The sequence below is a fragment of the Hyperoodon ampullatus genome (genome assembly GCF_949752795.1).
Source record: "Hyperoodon ampullatus genome assembly, chromosome: 4".
Classification (NCBI taxonomy): Eukaryota; Metazoa; Chordata; class Mammalia; order Artiodactyla; family Ziphiidae; genus Hyperoodon; species Hyperoodon ampullatus.
In genome coordinates this window covers 147,827,983-147,848,351 of record NC_136917.1, presented here as the reverse complement: position 1 = coordinate 147,848,351, position 20,369 = coordinate 147,827,983, and the positions used below count along the sequence as shown (strand labels likewise).

General features: G+C 41.8%; 1 protein-coding gene across 3 annotated transcripts in view; it reads right to left on the bottom strand.

Annotated features, from left to right (window-relative positions):
• Positions 1-11,707, bottom strand: part of SLC45A2 (solute carrier family 45 member 2) — a gene marked incomplete at its 5' end in the record, with an annotated part of 32,696 nt that extends 20,989 nt beyond the window's left edge. For 2 of the 3 annotated variants that reach the window (XM_079702979.1, XM_079702980.1), the window contains 2 exons: positions 9,130-9,306; positions 11,308-11,692. In XM_079702979.1, coding sequence (XP_079559105.1) covers positions 9,130-9,306; positions 11,308-11,692 — 562 coding nt within the window. Of the gene's footprint in view, positions 1-9,129; positions 9,307-11,307 lie in introns of all 3 variants that reach the window. The other variant, XM_079702978.1, reaches the window with a different exon arrangement.
• Positions 11,708-20,369: the final 8,662 nt, after the last annotated feature.

The following is a 20,369-nucleotide window of genomic DNA, read 5'->3' as shown; positions in this document are numbered from 1 at the left end:
GCAAGAGCTGTGAGATTTGTAGGAGCCTCGGGATCCAGCCTGCTGAGCAAGCAGAAGAGCAAAGAAACGCTATGCTTCCTTGAAGGCCAGGTGGCTCCAGCAAGTCTGCAATCTGCCTTCACCCTCTAATCTCAAATCTTCCCGCTTCCCCTTTTCCCTCCGCACAAAAGAAGCCCAAATTCTACCCCGAATGAAGATGATTCTCTAGGAACCATCTTCTTGGTTTGTTGGCTTCTGAATAAAGTCACTATTTCTTCCCCATCAAAAATAAAATAAAATAAAATAATTTTAAAAATTAAAAAAAAAAAACAAGGCTTCCCAGGGTAGGCAGGGCATTCATGATGGGTGTGCCTATATTGGTGAATGCCTAAGGCAGTGGTGGCTGTGCTCCTTCCTCCTTGGGCTTAGTTGGGGTGGGAGGATGGAAGGTGGGGAGCAGAACCTCCTGCAGGTAGCTTGGGGGATCCAAGAGCAGAAGGCACCAATACTTTATTTCCTGGAAAGACCCCAGGGGGACATTAAGACCTCAAGAAAGAAATGGCTATGCAGTGGATGGAGATAGATGAACTTGTGTGTCAGGCTCTGTTCTAGGTGCTTGACATTTACGACTCATACAATCCTCAGAACAACCCTTTGACGAAGGTACTACCACTGATTCTTATTAGTAGTTACGTTCTAGAAAGTCTCCACAAGCCCTGAATTCGTGAATAGTAAACTACTGCTCTGAGGGGAAATACAGTGTTAAGTTCCTGTGAACCTCTAGTCTCATTTTCATCAACTGATCAACATATAACCTAGTTTTACGTGTGTTTCTGCTTAAAGATATCTTATTTAATATATAGTTGTTTCATTAACATGGAACCCATGGCTAACAGCACTATAACCCACACCTGAACAAAACTTATTAAACATAATTTCTCCATAAGACACATCACAATGTTCTTGTACTTATGAATCCAAGACAGTGCTTTCAGCACCACATTTAGGGCCGCTGTAAATAGTGAAAAAAGTGCAAAGAAAAAAATTAGCACTAAATATTCCAGTAAAGGGACATCTGTTTACAGTGTGAGAATCAAAACAAGAAGTCAGAGTGTCACCTTGGTCAACCACAGCCGGGAACAAGCACATGGGGCGACTCAAAGTTTTTCTCCTCCACTCTGCAGATGCCTGCAATGATCTCAAACAAGCTACAAGTATTGATTTTGACGGCAAAAATAAATTTTAGTGAGCAGATGACTTCACAAATACAGAATCCATGAATAAGGAGGATCAAGTGTATTTTTATCTCTATTTTAGAATCAAGGAAATCAGAGCACGGAGAGTTTGCAGCTCACAGAGCTCCCCTCATATGGGCAGGCGTGGGAAGAGCGGAATGGCATTGGGGGTGGAGGGACCTGAGAATCTCCGCGTTCTGAAGGGGCCCTGCAGACAAGGATGAGAGCGAATGCAACTGTGACCAGTTGAGCCTGACCACTGAGACACCGGGGGACCAGGGACAGCCCAGTAAATGCCAGTGTGAACACGTGATGCTAAAACCCAGATCCTCCCTGCCCTGAAACCTTTCTACTCTAAGCTCTCAGAATTTAGATGCAACCCTTGGGGAAAGGGGTGGGAGAATATTCCAAAGGGACTGACACTAAGTTTTCTCCATCCTGTGCCAATGGGGCTTAACACAGACGCAATTAAATTAAGTTTGGGGTTTGGGATTCACACCCAGTTCAGACATGAAGATTCACCCAACATTTTCCATTACTGAGCATCGGTTATGCTGTAGGCTAAAGAATTTGCAGCAAAGCAATGCCAGAATCGTATACGTCTTAATCAAACACACGCACGCAGAGAACTGGGGGAGTGTTTGCTACAGAGGGTAAGAGCACTGAGACCGCATTTTGTGTTCCTGTGAAAGCTGCTGACATGTCTAATGCAATAATGGTTCCCATAAAAGCATTCACCTTATCTCAACATTTTCTAAAGGCAAGTTTCTTGATTTGAGTCTATGAATGACTACTGCTACCCTAATTCAGAGAAGGTTCTTGAAACTTCTCATTTTCTGACGTGACATGTAAAATCTGACTCCTGTTCTTGCTTAAAGATTAGAAATAGTCAAGTCATTAATTGGCCCGATTCTGGAGCCATTTGTGGCTTCCATGAGTTTTCTTTAAGTCTGCAGAACTAATGTTTTAGTTCTGAGTTGCAACAGCTCATTTTACTGTAAGGTAACTTGTTGAGCACTTTGCAAAATGCTTTAAATCCTCCTAATGGTGACCAAACAACATGGAGCACCTACGCTAGAGTGAAAAAGCTCAGGACTAAGTCATGAGCTGAATCAGGCAGCCCTTGTGGACACGGCAGGTCCTCTCGGTACCCCCATCCCAGTCCTTTCTCCAGCAGCCACTGCGATGACCAGTTCTAAGCTAGCCTTGGCCCTCTTTGCTCAGGTACCTTGCCTGAGGGAACCCACACTCAGGTGGAGCAGCACCCACACAAGGGAGGTTAAAACCCATGGGAGCACCCTTGGCTGGTGGAGACCGGAGCCAATGCATTCATCTCCCCGACTTGATCCTCCCAACTGGAGAGTTCTGAGATGCACTTCATAAGGCTCCTTGGAGGGTCCTGGTGAGATAGAGGCAGCCACTGAGAGCAAAGGCCAACTCTGTAATGCTTCCTGTATTGGCCTGTTCCACTCCCCCCATTCTCTCACTCTCAATCTCTGGAATCCTTTCCTCAATAAGCTATGTGCATACAGACCTTCTCTGGGGCTCAGCTTTGAGGTGAATCCAAACGACAGCATAACCCAGGTCTTTGGTTGGCTGGCTGGCTGGCTGGTTGGCTTCTGCCCCTAGTCTAGTCTACCGCTACTCAGCTCTGTGACCTTGGGTTAGTCACTTACCTCTTGGCAACACAGCTTCCTCATAGGTAAAATGAGGATGCTAAAATAGAATATTGGTCTCATCAATATTTCTTCAGCATATTCCCAGAACTATTCTAAGCACTGGTGATACAGCAACAAACAGGAAAGATAGTATTCCTGTCTTCAGAGAGTCAGAGAGCTTATATGTTGGCTATAGAGGCAGACAATAAACAACAAACAAATGAACAAATAATATATTATCAGGTAACCAGGAACACATCACTGAGGAGGGGCTATGCGACCAGATTGCAACAAAGAGTGAAAGCAAACCAAGCTGGCCAACTGGCATCTGGGGAAAGATTTCTGGCAGACAACGCACTCAGGGAAAAATGCCCTCAGGGGCTCCCTTCTCTAACCTGCCTTTGAGATTCTTTGAGAGGTAGGTGCTGAAATGGGAAAAGAAATGGCAGTTTGGAGACATTAACCGTTTTGCCCTAAGTTATTCACATCATCCTCAAAGCTGAAGTTCCTGTATCCTGGCTTCTGCTCTGGCCACATCCTTTCCAAGCTGCCTGAGTGAGTCGATATGAAAGTTCACCAGGGGCAGAAACTTCAAAGGGAACTCAGTTGATGAAAGAAATCCACTCATGCGGCAATGAGCCCTAAAGGAGAAGTTAAAACTGACTCTAACGTGAAACGTGGCTTCTTTCCACGTGTATAGGTTTGGTCAAAGGGGCCCATATCTGAAATTTATTTTTAGGACTCGTTTTGTTAGTTCTTAATTATTTCTAATCTGAGCATTTGTTTCACTAGCATTTTAATGCATACTTTGAAATATTAAAGAAACAGAAAAATCAAAAGAGGCTGAGCCTAAGAAGTTACCCATTCTTCTTCCAAAGATGTACATGGGGCAAGTTTCTCACTGAGTCATTATATACAAATAAAACTTTCACAGGTTCGGCGGGAATGGAGGAAATCTAGTACATATAAACATTTGGTGTTGAATCCTTTTAAATGGTTTCTTGCTCTGGACCTGGGACCGTTTGCCAGGATATTAATAACTAGCATTGTGTAGAGATTCACACCACTGTGAAGAAACAAAAGTTCAGAAATACTACGGCGACTCAGCAGGAGGAGGGGCCAGGATGTGACCTGGGACGGCCTTTACCACCATGTCTGGTCCCAGCCTCCTCTGGTGGGATGCAGCTCGCTGCTAAGGAGAGCAAGGCCTTGGGTTAATCTAGCAACACAGGATTGGTTAGAAGCATTCTGACACAAGGGAGGAATCTCCTTCTGGTGAGTGTGGGTTCCACAGCCTCAGAGGCACCCAAAGGTGAAGGCATGGGGTGAAGGGATGAGGGTGGATCCACTAAACACAGCATATCTACCACATTCGCCAGGGATGGAGGGCAGATAGAGTTACCCTTAAACATAAGAGACAGAAGAAGCTGGAGTACTAAAATGTCCTCCAGTAGGAAGCCAGTAGGGTCTTTTCTTAAAAAAAAAAAAAAAAAAAATCAGAAATATGCTGGAAAATATTTTGGCAGTGAACCCTTTGACACTGACTCACAAAGCATTTGGAATTGCTGGGCCTGGACTACAGCTCTGAAATAAATAAAAAAGAATTTCAATTTACTCGAATGATTGGATTCCTCAGGTAAATGATACCTTGCTATGATGAAAATCAAAATGGGCCCTAAAATTGAACATGACTTTATTATAAAATGCTTGTTTCAAGCAGAATGTTATAGACATCTCTTTGCCAAGTTCATGTAAATTCGGGAGGTCTGGCATGTATGCAAAGACTAAGCAAAGTGATAATGCGCTGCTCATTATTTTTCTCTCCATTTTTTAATGTGGTCTACCATTCAGAGCAAGGACACCACAGTGGGGCCACACATCCATGTTTAACTCAACAGAATTCAACTATTCACACTTTTAAAAGAGGGAGAGAGAGAGCAAGAAAGATAAAAAGAACATTTTAAATAATATGGGTTGTCCTATCTGCTATTCTGTTAATCGAGTCCATGTCCAGAAGTAAACACTAAAGAGGAGATGAATCTGCAGATATATTTACCTGTATCCATCACTATGCAGATCTATATACATAAAACAAGGTATACTGTATTTTATAAATGATCTGAGAGGTGTTAACAAATAATGTGGACCCTCTGTGATTATCACTTAAGCAGGGACTTTAGAATCTAAACTTTAAATAAGGTGAGACTTACTGTTTTATAGGAGGAAGGTATTTTAAGTTGTTTTTTTCTAGTAGAGGAAAGAACTTGCTTTGAGCCATCCACACACCCTCGGGGGTCCCCCTATAGCCAGAGACAGTTGACTGAGGTCCAGAGTTCATGTTGGTCAAGAGACAAAGCAAGGTAACTAAATGAGCATATTCATCTGATCACTGTGATTTGTAAAACTGCCCGAAATACAAGCAGGGTTATAAAACCTAGAGTCTCTTTTTAAATAGCTAACACTTCTAAGTGTCTGCTAATGGCAAGACAATGAGTTGGAAGCCATGGGAGTTTGCAGGTGAATCTTCATGTTTTTACAAATTTGTAGTTTACAAATCTTGTAGAAGAGATGGATAAATCCCCACTGAGTTATCATTCAGGAGAGAATGTGAATATAATAAATGTGATCAGGTAAAACTGTGAATATGAGTATAACTTTAAAATGTAATTACCTCTTCATTATGCACTAAGAGATGGGGATTTGGAAGCTCTGGCTGTCACTTTCTTACAACAGTCTTGGTCTTTAATTATTCTCATGAGGCTAATACTCATTGTGTTTGTATTCTCTGTGGTAGCTACTAGTTTTGGCCTATTCAGTATTAATAATTACCCCTTCCTCCTGGCTAACAGAACCCCAATTTGATTCAGAGATATGCTCCCCATCCCCCAAAATACCCTCTCTCTTTTCCAACCTCCAAGGCCCCTGGGTGCTCATGTGACCTAATTCTGCCCCATGAGAAACAAGCAGAAATCTGTGGGGTTCTAGGAAAGCTTTTGCTTTCTTCATTAAAAGACATATGTTGAAGCCCTAATCCTAACATATTTGGAGATAGGGCCTTTAAGGAGATAATTAAGGTTAAATGAGGCCATAAGAGTGGGGCCTTAATCCATAGGACTGGGGTCCTGAAAAGAGGAAGAAGAGGTACCAGGAGTGCGTGCACAGAGGAAAGGCCGTGTGAGACCACAGCAGGAAGATGGCCGGGAGCGAGCCAAGAAGAGAGCTCTCACCAGAAACCAACCCTCCTGGCACCTTGATCTTGGCCTTCCAGCCTCCAGAACTGTGAGAACATAATTTCTGTACTTTAAGCCCCCCAGTGTGTGGTATTCAGTTATGGCAGCCCAAGCAGACCACACAGGCCACAAGGGAAGTAAAATTCAGGATATGTGTATGGTGAACTGTAACCTCCACTATCTCTTCCTGCTGGAATTATCCATTTCATTGATACCTGATGAACTTTTGTGCTTTGATTATGCTGTGGGTGGAGCCTCTGACCAAATTAGAAATTAAGTGTGCCTGCAATTTGGAAGAGAATTGAGGGGGCTTCTCTCTAGGAAGTGGGTAGAAGAAAGTTTCTAAGCAGCTTTGATTTCCACAGGGAGAAAAGGGGGAAGGGAATTTCAGTGTGAGTAAAGCCCCAGAAGCTGGAAAGGAAAGGGCAGTCTCCTTGGTTTGTTCCATTAATATTCACTTTGAGCACCTACAATATGCCAAGCAGTGGTGGCGGTACAGGGATACAGTGAGTAAAACAGTCCTGGATTCTGCCCCTGGGAACATGCTGGGAAACTGCTCAGAGCACAGAGGATGTGGTGGGAGTAATGGGAAACAAAGCTCGAAGGGCAGGGTGGGAACAGATTGTGGGGAGTTTGAACCCTGTCCAGGAATTTGATCTTGATTCAGTAGACAAATGGGGAGTGATGAAATAAAATTCATATTTTATGGCAAGGTAAGAAAAATTTAAACATAAAATGTTCTCTCTGCCCGTTTGCGCCTCCATCCTCCCCTTTAGTGTGCATCGTGCATCTGTATTATACATTAACCATACCTCTGTATAAGACACAGGAATACTTGCTCGATAAGGAGCTATTTTCTCCTGGCACCAGCAAGGTAACCCCTTAGGAAATAACATTCCTTTCTTAATCCTGTAAGTGGTCCCGATGACCCACTACTCAACTTGTATGTGCAGATCTGGACTATGTAAACTGTCAATATGTCATCTGATGTATAATCCTTTGTCTCAAATCTAACTGTGTTTTGACCTCTAATGGGAGGAACAGTTTTAGAGCTCTCTGAGAGACTGTGTCCTGGTTTATAATCTTCAGGTTGGCTTGACTAAAATTCTCTATCTCTTTCTTAGATTGACTGTCAATTAATTCATAATTTGTCAACAGGAGCCACTGCAGGTCATTGAACAGGAAAGTGCCCTGGTCATAGTTGTCTTTTAGGAATATGAAGCTGGAAGCTATGTGTTGTTTCAGTTGGAACAGGAAGAAATTAGAGACTGGAAAATCAGTTAAAGGATAAGTACGAAAGATACAGTGAAAGCCTAAACCCAGGTCACGTTTGCTGAGACCACTATACGCTAATATCAGTAGAAAACTTCAAGACATTTTATCGAACTCAATAGAAATACTACCATGCGTTAAACTTGGAAAAGTTCCCAAAATACAGGGCTCAGTCTTCTAACACAGAGGCAGCAAAGCAGAGGTTGTTTGGCCAAGACTAACGCTGATGTAAGCCGGGAAGGAGTGGCCATATTGCCCAAAGTACTTAGAGCAATAAGATTCTCAGTGTGTCAGGTTCAAAAGCCAAGAAGTCTCCCATGATGCTGTTGTAATTAATTTGCAGATTATGATAAAGCAGCAGGAACTGTGGGATTTCAGTTAGGAAGATGCAGTTTGAATCTCTATTCTGGGACCTTCTAGCTGTAGACAGGGGGCTCGGGGGCCCCACAGACGGGCTGGACTCTTACTCTCTCTCTGCCCTGGAGCACAGAGGAAATACCCTCTTCTGGGCAGCCCCATCCTTCCAGGGCTCACCAACCAAATATTTGCTCTAACAACAAATTACTGAGCCAATGGCTTCCGTGAAGGTGCCGCTCTGGGCTGCAGAGACACAAACTGGACAAAACTCAAGATTTTGCTTCTCATGGGACCTACCTGGCCATGGGAGGAGACAGAATATGTCAAAACATAAAATACATTGGCTGGGCGATGAAGACAATCAAATAGAGTCCCCATGAGTAGACACAGAAATGCTCCCAGGCCAGGATCATGCTGTCATCTTGTGCATGACACCCCAGTCCCAGAAAAGTCCTAACTGGAGCTCTATAAATTCATGCTGAACATCAGTAGCATTGCTCTAAATGAAGGACCCAACAGCAACCAAAGGAAGCCGGCAACGGCCCCAAGAAATGGAGAGAGCCCCCCATGTCCTCCTGGCATGGCCTTTTCCAAACCAGGAGGTTGAGGAAATGCCAACTCTTTTTTTTTTCTTTTTTTTTTTTTTTTTTTTTTTTTTTGCTGTACGCGGGCCTCTCACTGTTGTGGCCTCTCCCGTTGCGGAGCACAGGCTCCGGACGCGCAGGCTCAGCAGCCATGGCTCACGGGCCCAGCTGCTCCGCGGCATGTGGGATCTTCCCGGACCAGGGCACGAACTCGTGTCCCCTGCATCGGCAGACGGACTCTCAACCACTGCGCCACCAGGGAAGCCCGGAAATGCCAACTCTTTATACAACTATGAAACCTCTAAAACTTGGGGCTTTTTATTTGCTTGGTTTAATTCTATTTTTGTTTTTAAATGTGATTCTTGGGATACTTGCCACAGAATCATCTGGGGTAGTCATTAAAAATGCAAATTTCTAGGCCTCACCTCAAACCTACCGAATCAAAATAACTGGAGGAGGGGCCCAAGAAGCTGCATTTTTAACAAGCTCCTAAGTAATGCTGATGCTACACATTACTGATTAAAAGATAAAACAAAACAAAAAATAAAGTCAAGTCTACAAGGCCTCTTTTCATTTTAGTTGTAAAGGTCTCCACAAATGGCTCTTCAGAAAGCCCTTGTATAAACTTCCTTTGCAAAAACTCCAGTCTGGTCACAAGAGAAATGCACTGGAAGACAGAGCCCGCGTGATGGGAGAAGTCCATCAACGGATCCATTCATTGAAAAAGTCTGAGTGCTGAGACACTGGATGGCTTCAGTGGAAGGGCCTCCCTATCTGGGGAGCTGAAGGATAGACTTTCTGGAATATTCCCTACCTGTGAAGAGGGCATGGTAGTGGAGGCCCCTCTCCTTATCTCGATGGGTGCAGACATCAAATAAGTACGCTTTGATAGGCCCATCAATGAAGTCAGCAGCAAAATCAAAGAGAACCACACCTATCATGGTGATGCTGATGGCCCAAATCAGCTTCCTCCTTGGGTCAGCAATCAAAGCTAAAAGAGAAACAAACATTGGTCTCCTAAATCCTGGTTTAGAATGATCCGCATTTTTATTTCCACCCACACTTCCTGTCATCAAATTATTTCCCTTTACTTTCATTTTGCTTTGCTTTTCCAAATAAGAAATAGCTCCATTATTTTTTCAAGTTTTAAAAATGATGCAGTGAATGTCCAGAAAAGGCAGCTCTCTAGAGATAGAAAGTAGACTGAGCAGTTTGCCTAGGACTGTCAGGGAGAAGGAAATGGGGAGTGACTGCTAACGGTTACCAGCTTTCTTTCTGGTCAGGGGGACGAAAATGTTGTGTAATTAGATAGTGATGGTGGTTATACAACCTTGAGAACATATGAAAAAGCACTGAGTTGTACACTTTTAGATGGTGACTTTTATGGTATGTGAATCATCTCTTTAAATAAAGCTGTTTAAAAAATTATACATGCTGATTGTAAACCATTCCAACCATATAGAAAAGCTGGGGAGATGCTTCTAGATCCCAGCCCCTAGATCTGTCATCCCTCAGACATCCCTTTATGCACTACTGTAGAGAGGTGTGCACCTGTGCCCTTATGCAGTGCTTCTCAAACTTCAGCGTGCTTAACCACCACTTGGACGACTTGTTAAAACAGATTGTTGGGCTCCACCTTCTGTGAATCTCCTGTGATTCATCAGTAGGAGGGAGGTGGGGCCTCTAACAGCCCCCCACTGAGGCTGATGCTGCAGGCTGGCCCCAAGGACCGGTTCCGTGGCCCGGGGGTTGGGGACTCCTGGGTTGGAGGACTCTGCTTTGAGGAGCACTGACTAAGGAATCGTGTCGTACATGAGCATTTCAGGTGATGAAGGGCAACTTCACAGTGTTAACAGCTAAACAATATTCATCCTGTGGCTATGCCACAGTTCACTGACTCACTCACAACTATTTCCCTTGCTTTCAGTTTATTTTTTAAACCTAATATGTAATGTATGCACCTGTTATTTTTTTAACATCTTTATTGGAGCATAACTGCTTTACAGTGTTGTGTTAGTTCCTGCTGTATAACAAAGTGAATCAGCTATATATATACATACATCCCCATATCCTCTCCCTCTTGCGTCTCCCTCCACCCTCCCTATCCCACCCCTCTAGGTGGTCACAGAGCACTGAGCTGACCTCCCTGTATGTACCTGTTTTTAAAAATACAGTAAAAAAAATACGTGAAAAATAAGCCTACTCTCCCCCTCACCCCAGCCCTTGAGTACTCCTTCCCTATTGGCAACAATTCTTTTCAGGTTTTTTGTAATTTCTTCCAGAAATACCCTACATTTATAGATTTATGCCCTCTTTTAAATATATACAAATAATAACTGATTATCCTGTCTCATTATCATCCATTCTGCTAGCCTGAGAGTTATTGCTCCAAAAATGTGTGCTATTTTTAAGTTTAACGGTTCTTTTCTCAATGCAATATGTACTACCACCAATTACTGACTAATTGGTGGTTGTTGATTAATGGCTAGAAAAAGTGCTCACCATCAGGTTTATGTCCACAATTTGCAGTGCAAAAATGTCCCCTTGAGCTACCAGGCTGATGCCCTGTACCTATTAAAAGACTCCACAGAAAGCTGTGAACATAATTAACTCTCATCTGGACACAAAGTTACATTTATTGTAAAAATTTATGGAGCCATTTGGCAGCTGGTTAATTTGAGAAAGTACTAAATAAGGTATAATGGGCATAAAAAAACCCCATAATTGATAAACATGTAAAAATATGTAATTTAATAAAATAGGTAAAAATAGAATCCTACTTTCAAATTCTCACAATTGAAAAATAATGTATCCTGATGTTTCTAACCACAGAATTTGGGTCACTCAAAGGTGGAAACTCAATGTAACTTAGGAGAGAGAATCAGTTTTAACCGATTTCTGACTGTGGCATAAAGAAATCTGCATTCTCCTTTCAGCGAGCTGCATAACAGGACCCTTCTCCCGGCCTGCCCACCTTGTGCTGCCCACTGACCTGATACGATAGCGTCCCCGTTAAGGTACATAGCCATGCCCAGGAGCATCACGACGCCCAGCGTGAGGATGTAGGGTCTCCGCCGTCCCCACTGGGCCTGGCAGTGGTCGCTGGCCAGTCCCACCACGGGCTGCAGCAGGAATCCCAGGATAGGGCTCAGGAGCCACACCATGCTGTAGAGACTCCTGGGCAGGCCCACGCTGAGCAGGACTGGGGTCACGTAGGCCGCCTCCACCGCATAGCAAAACTCCCGGCCGAACATGGCCATGCTGTGCATGACCAGGCTCCCTGTGGGTCTTTTGGGCGGCTCCACAGAGCCGAAGGGGCCCTCCTCAGCAAGGGATTTGTAGGTGTGGATGCCAGGCTGCCCACTGCTGTCGCCCATGGCCACTGGGTGAGGAACCTGCCTGCAAGCCCACCACCTCTTGCGTGGCCCTGGGGTTTGCACTCCCAGCTGGATTTGAGGTGGAGCCCGGCTGAGCGGCCAACGGAGATGGTCAGGCTGGGGGAGGGGCTCAAATTCTTTCATGCCTCTAAGATCACAAGTTATGATGAGAAGGAAGGGGGGTGGGGCCTGGAAAGCATGATGGAGATTAGCTGCTGTGAGCCCTCTGGCTCCTTAGAATGTTTTTCTAAAAGAGTCTTCCTTTGTACTGTTCTCTCTGCCTCTCTCTCTTTCTCTCTCTCTCTCTCTCTCTCTCACACACACAATCTATGTCACACAATCACACACAGCTTTGAGACAATAAAGCCCTATAATCCAGATGTTAAGTATGAATGAGCCGATATCTTTTTTCTAAACTTTTTCTAGGTATAAATATTCTGTCCTCTCCTGAACACAAGCTTTCTACACACACACATATAGTCAATTAACTAGACTTCAAACAGTGGGAGGTCGCCCCTTCCCCTAAATCACTAGCTCTCTCACAGCACTGTGATAGTTTCCTTCATTGCACTTAACACACTTCAGATAGTTCGTGTTTATTCTCCTTCACCTATGTTGGTCTTTGATCCCCTTATCAGCAGCGATCTGGTCTGTTTTGCTCATTATGGCATCTAGCATGATACCTGGCACCTAGTAGGTCCTCAATAAACATGTGCTAAAGGAATTATAGAATGAATAAAGTGTATACACAACATTTTGTAATGCCAGTCAACTGCCTGTTTGCTCAGATCCATTCCCTCCCCCTCATACTATGCTCTATACCATAAGGGACTACATTTCCCAGGTTCCCTTGCTCTCTGGCTTCTAGGTAGATTTGTCCAATCAGAGGCACTGGTGGGAAGACTGAGGGCAGGAGAAAGGAAGAAATCAGGATACTTCCTCCCCTCTCTTTCTCCATCCTGAGATGTCTCTGGCAGTGGCTGCATCTCCATTGTGGGTCCAGCTGCCAACCTTAGCTTCTGGGCCCCTATAACACTACCTTTCCCATCGATCCTGCAGCTATGGGAGTGGTCTTGGCTTCCTGTGGTTGCTCGTATCTGAGTTGCCTCACTGTCCCCTGGGCTTCTCATCTCTTCTATCACCAATATAATTCTCCATAATAAATTTCCTCTGTTTTAAAGACTTCGAGTGGGTCATATTTTCCTTGTTGGACCTTGAATTCAAATGAAAATGTAAGTGGCAAGGGAAACATGATCTCATAGGAAAGGCCCTCAAAATGGTTTAACAGCAAGACTTGGAGTCAAAATATTAAAGTTTAAATTCTGGCTCTGCCTCCTTCTACCTGTATTTCCCTGAGCAAATCACTTAAAGTGGTATTTCCCAAACTGTGTGCCAAGGTGCCCCAGGGCACCACAGTGAACTCAAAGGGGTATCTCAGGAGATTTAAAAATTTAAAGAGAGTAAACTCAGAGAAACTCAACATCTTTCAGATACTACATGAAGAATGAAATAGTTCATACTCACAACATAAGACTGTACTACAATCCTTTCAATGACTTTAGATTTTTGTGAGGTTGGGTTTTCCACAGCCATGATAAAAAGCAAGTACTGTGGGACTTCCCTGGTGGCACTGTGGTTAAGAATCCGCTTGCCAATGCAGGGGACACGGGTTTGATCCCTGGTCCGGGAAGATCCCGCATGCTGCGGAGCAACTAAGCCCATGCACCACAACTACTGAGCCTGTGCTCTAGAGCCTGCAAGCCACAACTACTGAAGCCCATGTGCCTAGAGCCCGTGCTCTGTAACAAGAGAAACCACCGCAATGAGAAGCCCGCACACTGCAACGAAGAGTAGCCCCCACTCACCACAGCTAAAGAAAGCCTGCACACAGCAATGAAGACCCAACGCAGCCAAAAGAAAAAAAAAAGCAACTACTGTATGAATATCAATGTGGAACAGAAAACGAGGGTAGTGACATCTAATCTGATTCCAAGGCACGAGAAGCTGCAGTGCCCAACAGGTGCCTATGACCCATTAGTGACTAAAAATGAAATAAGGAGGGAGATCAAGATGGTGGAGTAGGAGGATGTGGAGCTTAATTCCCCCCACAAACACATCAGAAATACATCTACATGTGGAACAATGCTCACAGAAAGCAACTGGAAACTGGCAGAAGATCTTCTATACAACCAAAGCTGCAAGAAAGATCTCCATGTAACCAGGTAGAATGAAAAAAAAAAAAAAAAAAGACAAAAAGCCTCCAGAAAGGAGAGAGAAAGAATTCCTCAGACAAGGAAAAACTAAAAGAGTTAAGTAATACTAAACCTACCCTAAAAGAAATATTGGAAGGTCTTCTCTAAATAGAAAAGAAGCAAGTATCTATAGGAAAGGGGAAACACAATAGAAAAAGCAAATATATCAAAGGATTGAAGATCATTTTAAAAAGCCAGTATACAGATTTAAAAAAAAATTTAAAAATTTTGTAAAAGCAATTATAACTACAATGAACAGCAAAAGGATAAACACGAAGATGTAAAACAGGACATCAAAATCGTAAAATGTGGGGGAGTGGAGTAAAAAACTGTAGACCTTTTAGAATGTGTTTGCATTTGCATGGCTATAAGTTTAAAGCAAGTAGATATAATTATGGGTTGATATACTTGAACTCCAGGGTAACCACCAATCAAAAACATAAAATCGATGCACAAAACCAAAAAGAAAGGAACTCAAGCATACTACAAAAGAAAACCATCAAACCATAAAAGGAGAAATAAAAAGTAATGAACAAAGAATTCCAAAATCAATTGGAAAACAAGGTTTAAAATGGCAATAAGTACATACCTATCAATAATTACTTTAAATGTCAATGAACTAAATGCTCTGATCAAAAGACAGAGTGGCGGACTAGATTAAAAAAAACAAAAGCCCACCATATGCTGCCTGCAAGACACTCACTTCAGGAAGAAAGATACAGACTGAAAATGAGGGCACAGAAAAAGATATTTCATGCAAATGGAAATGACAAGAAAGTGGGGTAGCAACACTCATATCAGACAAAATAGACTTTAAAACAAAGGCCATAAAGACAAAGAAGGACATTACATTATGATAAAGTGATCAATACAAGAAGAGGATATTATACTTGTTAGCATATATACACCCAGTATAGGAGCATCTAAATATATAAAACAAATACTAACAGACATAAAGGGAGAGATTGACAGTAATACAATAATAGTAAGAGACTTTAACACCTCACTGACATCAAGGAACAGATCATCCAGACAGAAAATCAATAAGGCAACAGAGGTCTTAAATGACACAATAGACTAGTTGGGCTTAATACAGAAAAAAAAAAAAAACAGAATACACATTCTTTAGAAGCACACATGAAACATTCTCTAGGGTAGGTCACAAAACAAGCCTCAACAAATTTAAGAGAACAGAAATTATTTCAAGCATCTTTTCTGACCACAATGGTATGAAACTAGAGATCAACCACTGAAAGAAAAACAAGAAAAGAATGATTACATGGAGACTACACAATATGGTACTAAAAAGCCAATGAGTCAACAATGAAATCAAAGAAGAAATGAGAAAGTATCTCAAGAAAAATGAAAATGACAACACAACCTCACAAACTCTATGGGATGCAGCAAAAGCAGTTCTAAGAGGGAAGTTAACAGAGATACAGTCCTTTCTCAAGAAACAAGAAAAATCTCAAATAAACAACCTAACCTACCACCTAAAAGAATTAGAAAAAGAAGAACAAACAAAAGTCAGCAGAAGGAAGGAAATAATAAAGATCAGAGAGGAAATAAATAGAGATTTAGAAAACAATAGGAAAAAACCAATTAAACCTAGAGGTGGTTCTTTGAAAGGGTAAACAAAATTGACAAACCAAGAAAAGAGAGAGGACCCAAATAAAATAAGAAATGAAAGAAGAGAAATTATAACTGATACTACAGAAATACAAAAAATTTTAAGAGAATACTATGAACAGTTACATGCAAACAAATTGGACAACATAGATGAAATGGACAAGTTTCTAGAAACATACAGCCTACCAAAACTGAGCAAGAAGAAACAGATAATTTGAACATCACTAGAAGTAAAATAGAACCTATAATTAAAAAACAAACAAACAAAAAAAAAAAAACTCCCTGCAAATAAAAGTCTAGGACTGGACAGCTTCACTGGGAAATTCTACCAAACATACAAATAAGAACTTACATGTAACCTTCTCAAACTACTCCCCAAAATTAAAAAGGAAGGAACATTCCCAAAGTCATTCCAGGTAGTCACCATCACCCTGATACCAAAACCAGACAAAGACACTACCAAAAAAGAAAATTACAGGACAATACCTTTGATAAATATAGATGCAAAAATCCTCAATGAATATTGGCAAACCGAATCCAACAATATATAAAAAGGATCACACACCACGATCAAGTTGGATTCATTCCAGGGCTGCAAAGATGGTTCAACAAACACAAATCAATGTGATATACCACATTAACAAAAGAAATGACAAAAACCACAGGATCATCTCAATAGACACAGAAAAAGCATTTGACAAAATTCAACATCCATTCATGATAAAAACTCTCACCAAAGTGGGTATAGAGGGAACATATCTCAACATAATAAAAGCACTTAAAACAAACCCACAGCCAACATAATACTCAACAGTGAAAAGCTGAAATTTCTTTCTCGCTAAATTCAGGAATAAAACAAGGATGCACACTCTCACCACTTCTATTCAACATAGTATTGGAAGTCCTAGCCACAGCAATCAGACAAGAAAACGAAATAAAAGGTATTCAATTTGGAAGGGAAGAGGTAAAACTGTCACTATTTGGAGATGACATGATACTCTATACAGAGAACCTTAAAGACTCTACACAAAAACTATTAGAACTAATTAATGAATTCAGCAAGGTAGCAGGATACAGATACAGAAATCTGTTGCATTTCTTTACAGTAACAATGAAATATCAGAAAGAGACGTTAAAGAACAATCCTGTTTAAAATTGCATTTAAAGATACCTAGGAGGGGCTTCCCTGGTGGCACAGTGGTTAAGAATCCGCCTGCCAATGCAGAGAACACAGGTTCAAGCCCTGGTCCGGGAAGATCCCACATGCCACAGAGCAACTAAGTCCGTGCACCACAACTACTGAGCCTGCACTCTAGAGCCCACGAGTCACTACTACTGAGCCCACGTGCCACAACTACTGAAACCTGCATGCCTAGAGCCCATGCTCCACAACAAGAGAAGCCACTGCAATGAGAAGACTGTGCATCGCAATGAAGAGTAGCCCCTGCTCGCTGCAACTAGAGAAAGCCCGTGTGCAGAAACAAAGACCCAATGCAGCCAAAAATAAATAAATTAAATTAATTAATTTTTAAAAATACCTAGGAATAAACTTAACCAAGGAGATGAAAGACCTACATGCTGCAAACTATAAAACATTGATAAAGGAAATTGAAAATGATTCAAAGAAATGGAAAGTCCATGCTCTTGGACTGGAAGAATTAACACTGTTAAAGTGGTCATACTAACCAAAGCAATCTACAGATTTAAGGTGATCCCTATCAAAATAGCCATAACATTTTTCACAGAACTAGAAAAAAAGAATTCTAAAATTTATATGGAACCACAAAAGACCCAAAATTGACAAAGCAATCCTGAGGAAAAAGAACAAAGCTGGAGGCATAACCCTTCCAGACTTCAGACAATACCACAAAGCTACAGTTATTAAAACTTCACACTACTGGCACAAAAACAGACATGTAGATGGAATAGAATAGAGAGCCCAGAAATAAACCCACACACCTACAGTCAATTAATCTATGACAAAGGAGGCAAAAATACACAATAGAGAAAAGACAGTCTCTTCAATAAGTGGTGTTGGGAAAGGTGGACAGCTACATGTAAATCAGTGAAATTAGAACACTCCCTCACACCATATACAAAAATAAACTCAAAATGGCTTAAAGACCTAAATGTAAGATGTGACACCATAAAACTCCTCGAAGAGAACATAGGTAAAACATTCTCGGACATAAATCGTAGCAATATTTTCTTAGATCAGTCTCCCAAGGTAATAGGAACAAAAGCAAAAATAAACAAGTGGGATCTAATCAAACTTATGAGCTTTTGCACAGCAAAGGAAACCATTAACAAAATGAAAAGACAACCTGCGGAATGGGAAAAAATGCTTGCAAATAATGCAACCAACAAGGGCTTAATTTCCAAAATATACAAACAGCTCATACTATTCAATAGCACAAAAACAAACAACCCAATCAAAAATGAGCGGAAGACCTAATAGACATCTCTCCAAAGAAGACATACAGATAGCCAAAAGGCACATGAAAAGATGCTCAACATCCCTAATTATTACTGAAATGGAAATTAAAACCACAATGAGGTATCACTTCACACCAGTCAGAATGGCTATTATCAAAAAGTCTTCAAATAATACTGAAGACAGTGTGGAGAAAAGGGAACCCTCCTACTGTTGGTGGCAACGTATACTGGTGCAGCCACTATGGAGGGTATAGAGGCTCCTTAAAAACCTAAAAATAGCGCTACCATGTGATCCAGCAATCCCACTTGAGTACGTATCCAGAAAACATGAAAACTCTAATTCAAAAAGATACATGCACCCCAATGTTCACAGCAGCATTATTTACAATAGCCAAGACATGGAAACAACCCAAGTGCCCATCAGCAGACAATTAGCTTAAGGAGATGTGGTATACATATACAATGGAATACTACTCAGCCATAAGAGAATGAAATGTTGTCATTTGCAGCAATATGGATGGACCTAGAGATTATACTTAGTGAAGTAAGTCAGACAGAGAAAGACAATTATATGGTATCACTTATACGTGGAATCTAAAAAATAATACAAATGAATCTATGTATAAAACAGAAACAGACTCATAGAAAACAAATTTATGATTACCAAAGGGGGAAGGGGTGGGGGAAGGATAAATTAGGAGTATGGGATTAACAGATACAAACTACTATATATAAAATCAACAAGGATTTACTGAATAGCACAGGGAATTATATTCAATATCCTATAATAACCTATAATGGAAAATAGTCTGAAAAGTACATATACATAACTGAATCACTTTGCTGTATACTAAACACAATATTGTAAATCAACTATACTTCAATTTTAAAAAAGAATGAAATAAAAAATGTCTTCAATGTACATGCATTATATTTTTCAAACAGCTAGTAAGTTGTTAGGACATAAATACTTCAGTTGTTGGGACCTAATTATTTATAAGTGGAATGGTTAGGTATTTCTTCTGACCTAGTAGCACCATGAAAAAATTACTAAGACACTAAGGGAGATGTGAACTAAGATGGTTTAGGACCATCTGAGGCCTGTGTCCACATCTATAAAATGGAGAAACCTGCCCTACCTTCCCCTTGTGATCACTGAAGAATTATTGAGATACTGTATGTCACAGATGTAACATCTGTTCTCCACTCCCCCATCCTGACGGAACCTGGACTAGCTTCAGGAATCCACCGCTCCCTCAAATACCCACGTGCTTCCAGGAAGTTGAGTCCAGGGGAGCTCCAGGAGCAGGTTGGCTTTATCTAAGGATAAGCCTACCCTCTCTGCCAAAGACTGGTGCAGGACTGGCTTGTGACTTATCTAGATCCAGCGAGACACAAGACAAGGGTTGCTGAGGGCTCCTGAGACACTCTCTTCTTCTGGATGTTGCTGTGTGTGGAAATGAGATCCAGAACTTGCTACATGATGGGGAAAAAAATGAAGGTGAAAAGCTGGGTAGGGAAGTTGAACAGTAGTCCAGGGAAGAGGTGATAGGGGTCTGGATGAAAGCAGCAATGGGAGATGGGCAGAAGGATGGATATGGGTGCTCTGAAGGTGGAACTGACAGCAATTCACTGTTGAGTTTCATTCCTTTAATAAATATTCACAAAGTTTCCAGTCATGGGCCAGGCACTACTCTAGGAACTGGGGACTTAGCAACGAAACCTAGAGAGTCCTCCACAAAGCTTCCGCTCTAGCCTGCACTGGTTAAGGAATGAGGGCTGGGGTCAATCAGCATGTCAGCAGTGATACACAGTGTGAAGCAAAATGAAATAGGGTGAGTGGAGAGCGAGGGACAAGGCAGCTGCCATCCTGGACAGGGGTCAGGAAAAGACTCTCCGTAAGGGACATGTGAACAGTGGCCGAATGAGGTGAGGCATAAGCCGTGGGGGCCTACTGGGGGCAGAGGGAGACGGGACAGGAGTGGAAGCTGGAGACTGGTAAGAGGAGGAAAAGTCTAGTAACACTTTCAAATGCATGACGGTGGAGTTTACTGATACAGAGACACATTTGGATGATACCAACTGGCAGCTACACACAGGAGCAGGTCTCGATGGAGAGGTGGCAACTATCTGAAGGAAACCTCAAGGACATTTTCTAAAATTCCAGTTCCAAGACACTGGCTGAATGATCTCCTTACCAAATTAAAAGGATCAGACTTTTCTATCTAAGGACATTCATTCTGGTTAACAGTAGAGACTAAAATATTTCAAGGAGTAACAAAAGGCGATTTTAGTGCTATTTAAAGAACTTTCTTGAAAGCTTTTCACAAACTTAAAAGCATGAGTAAACTTTGGGAGGA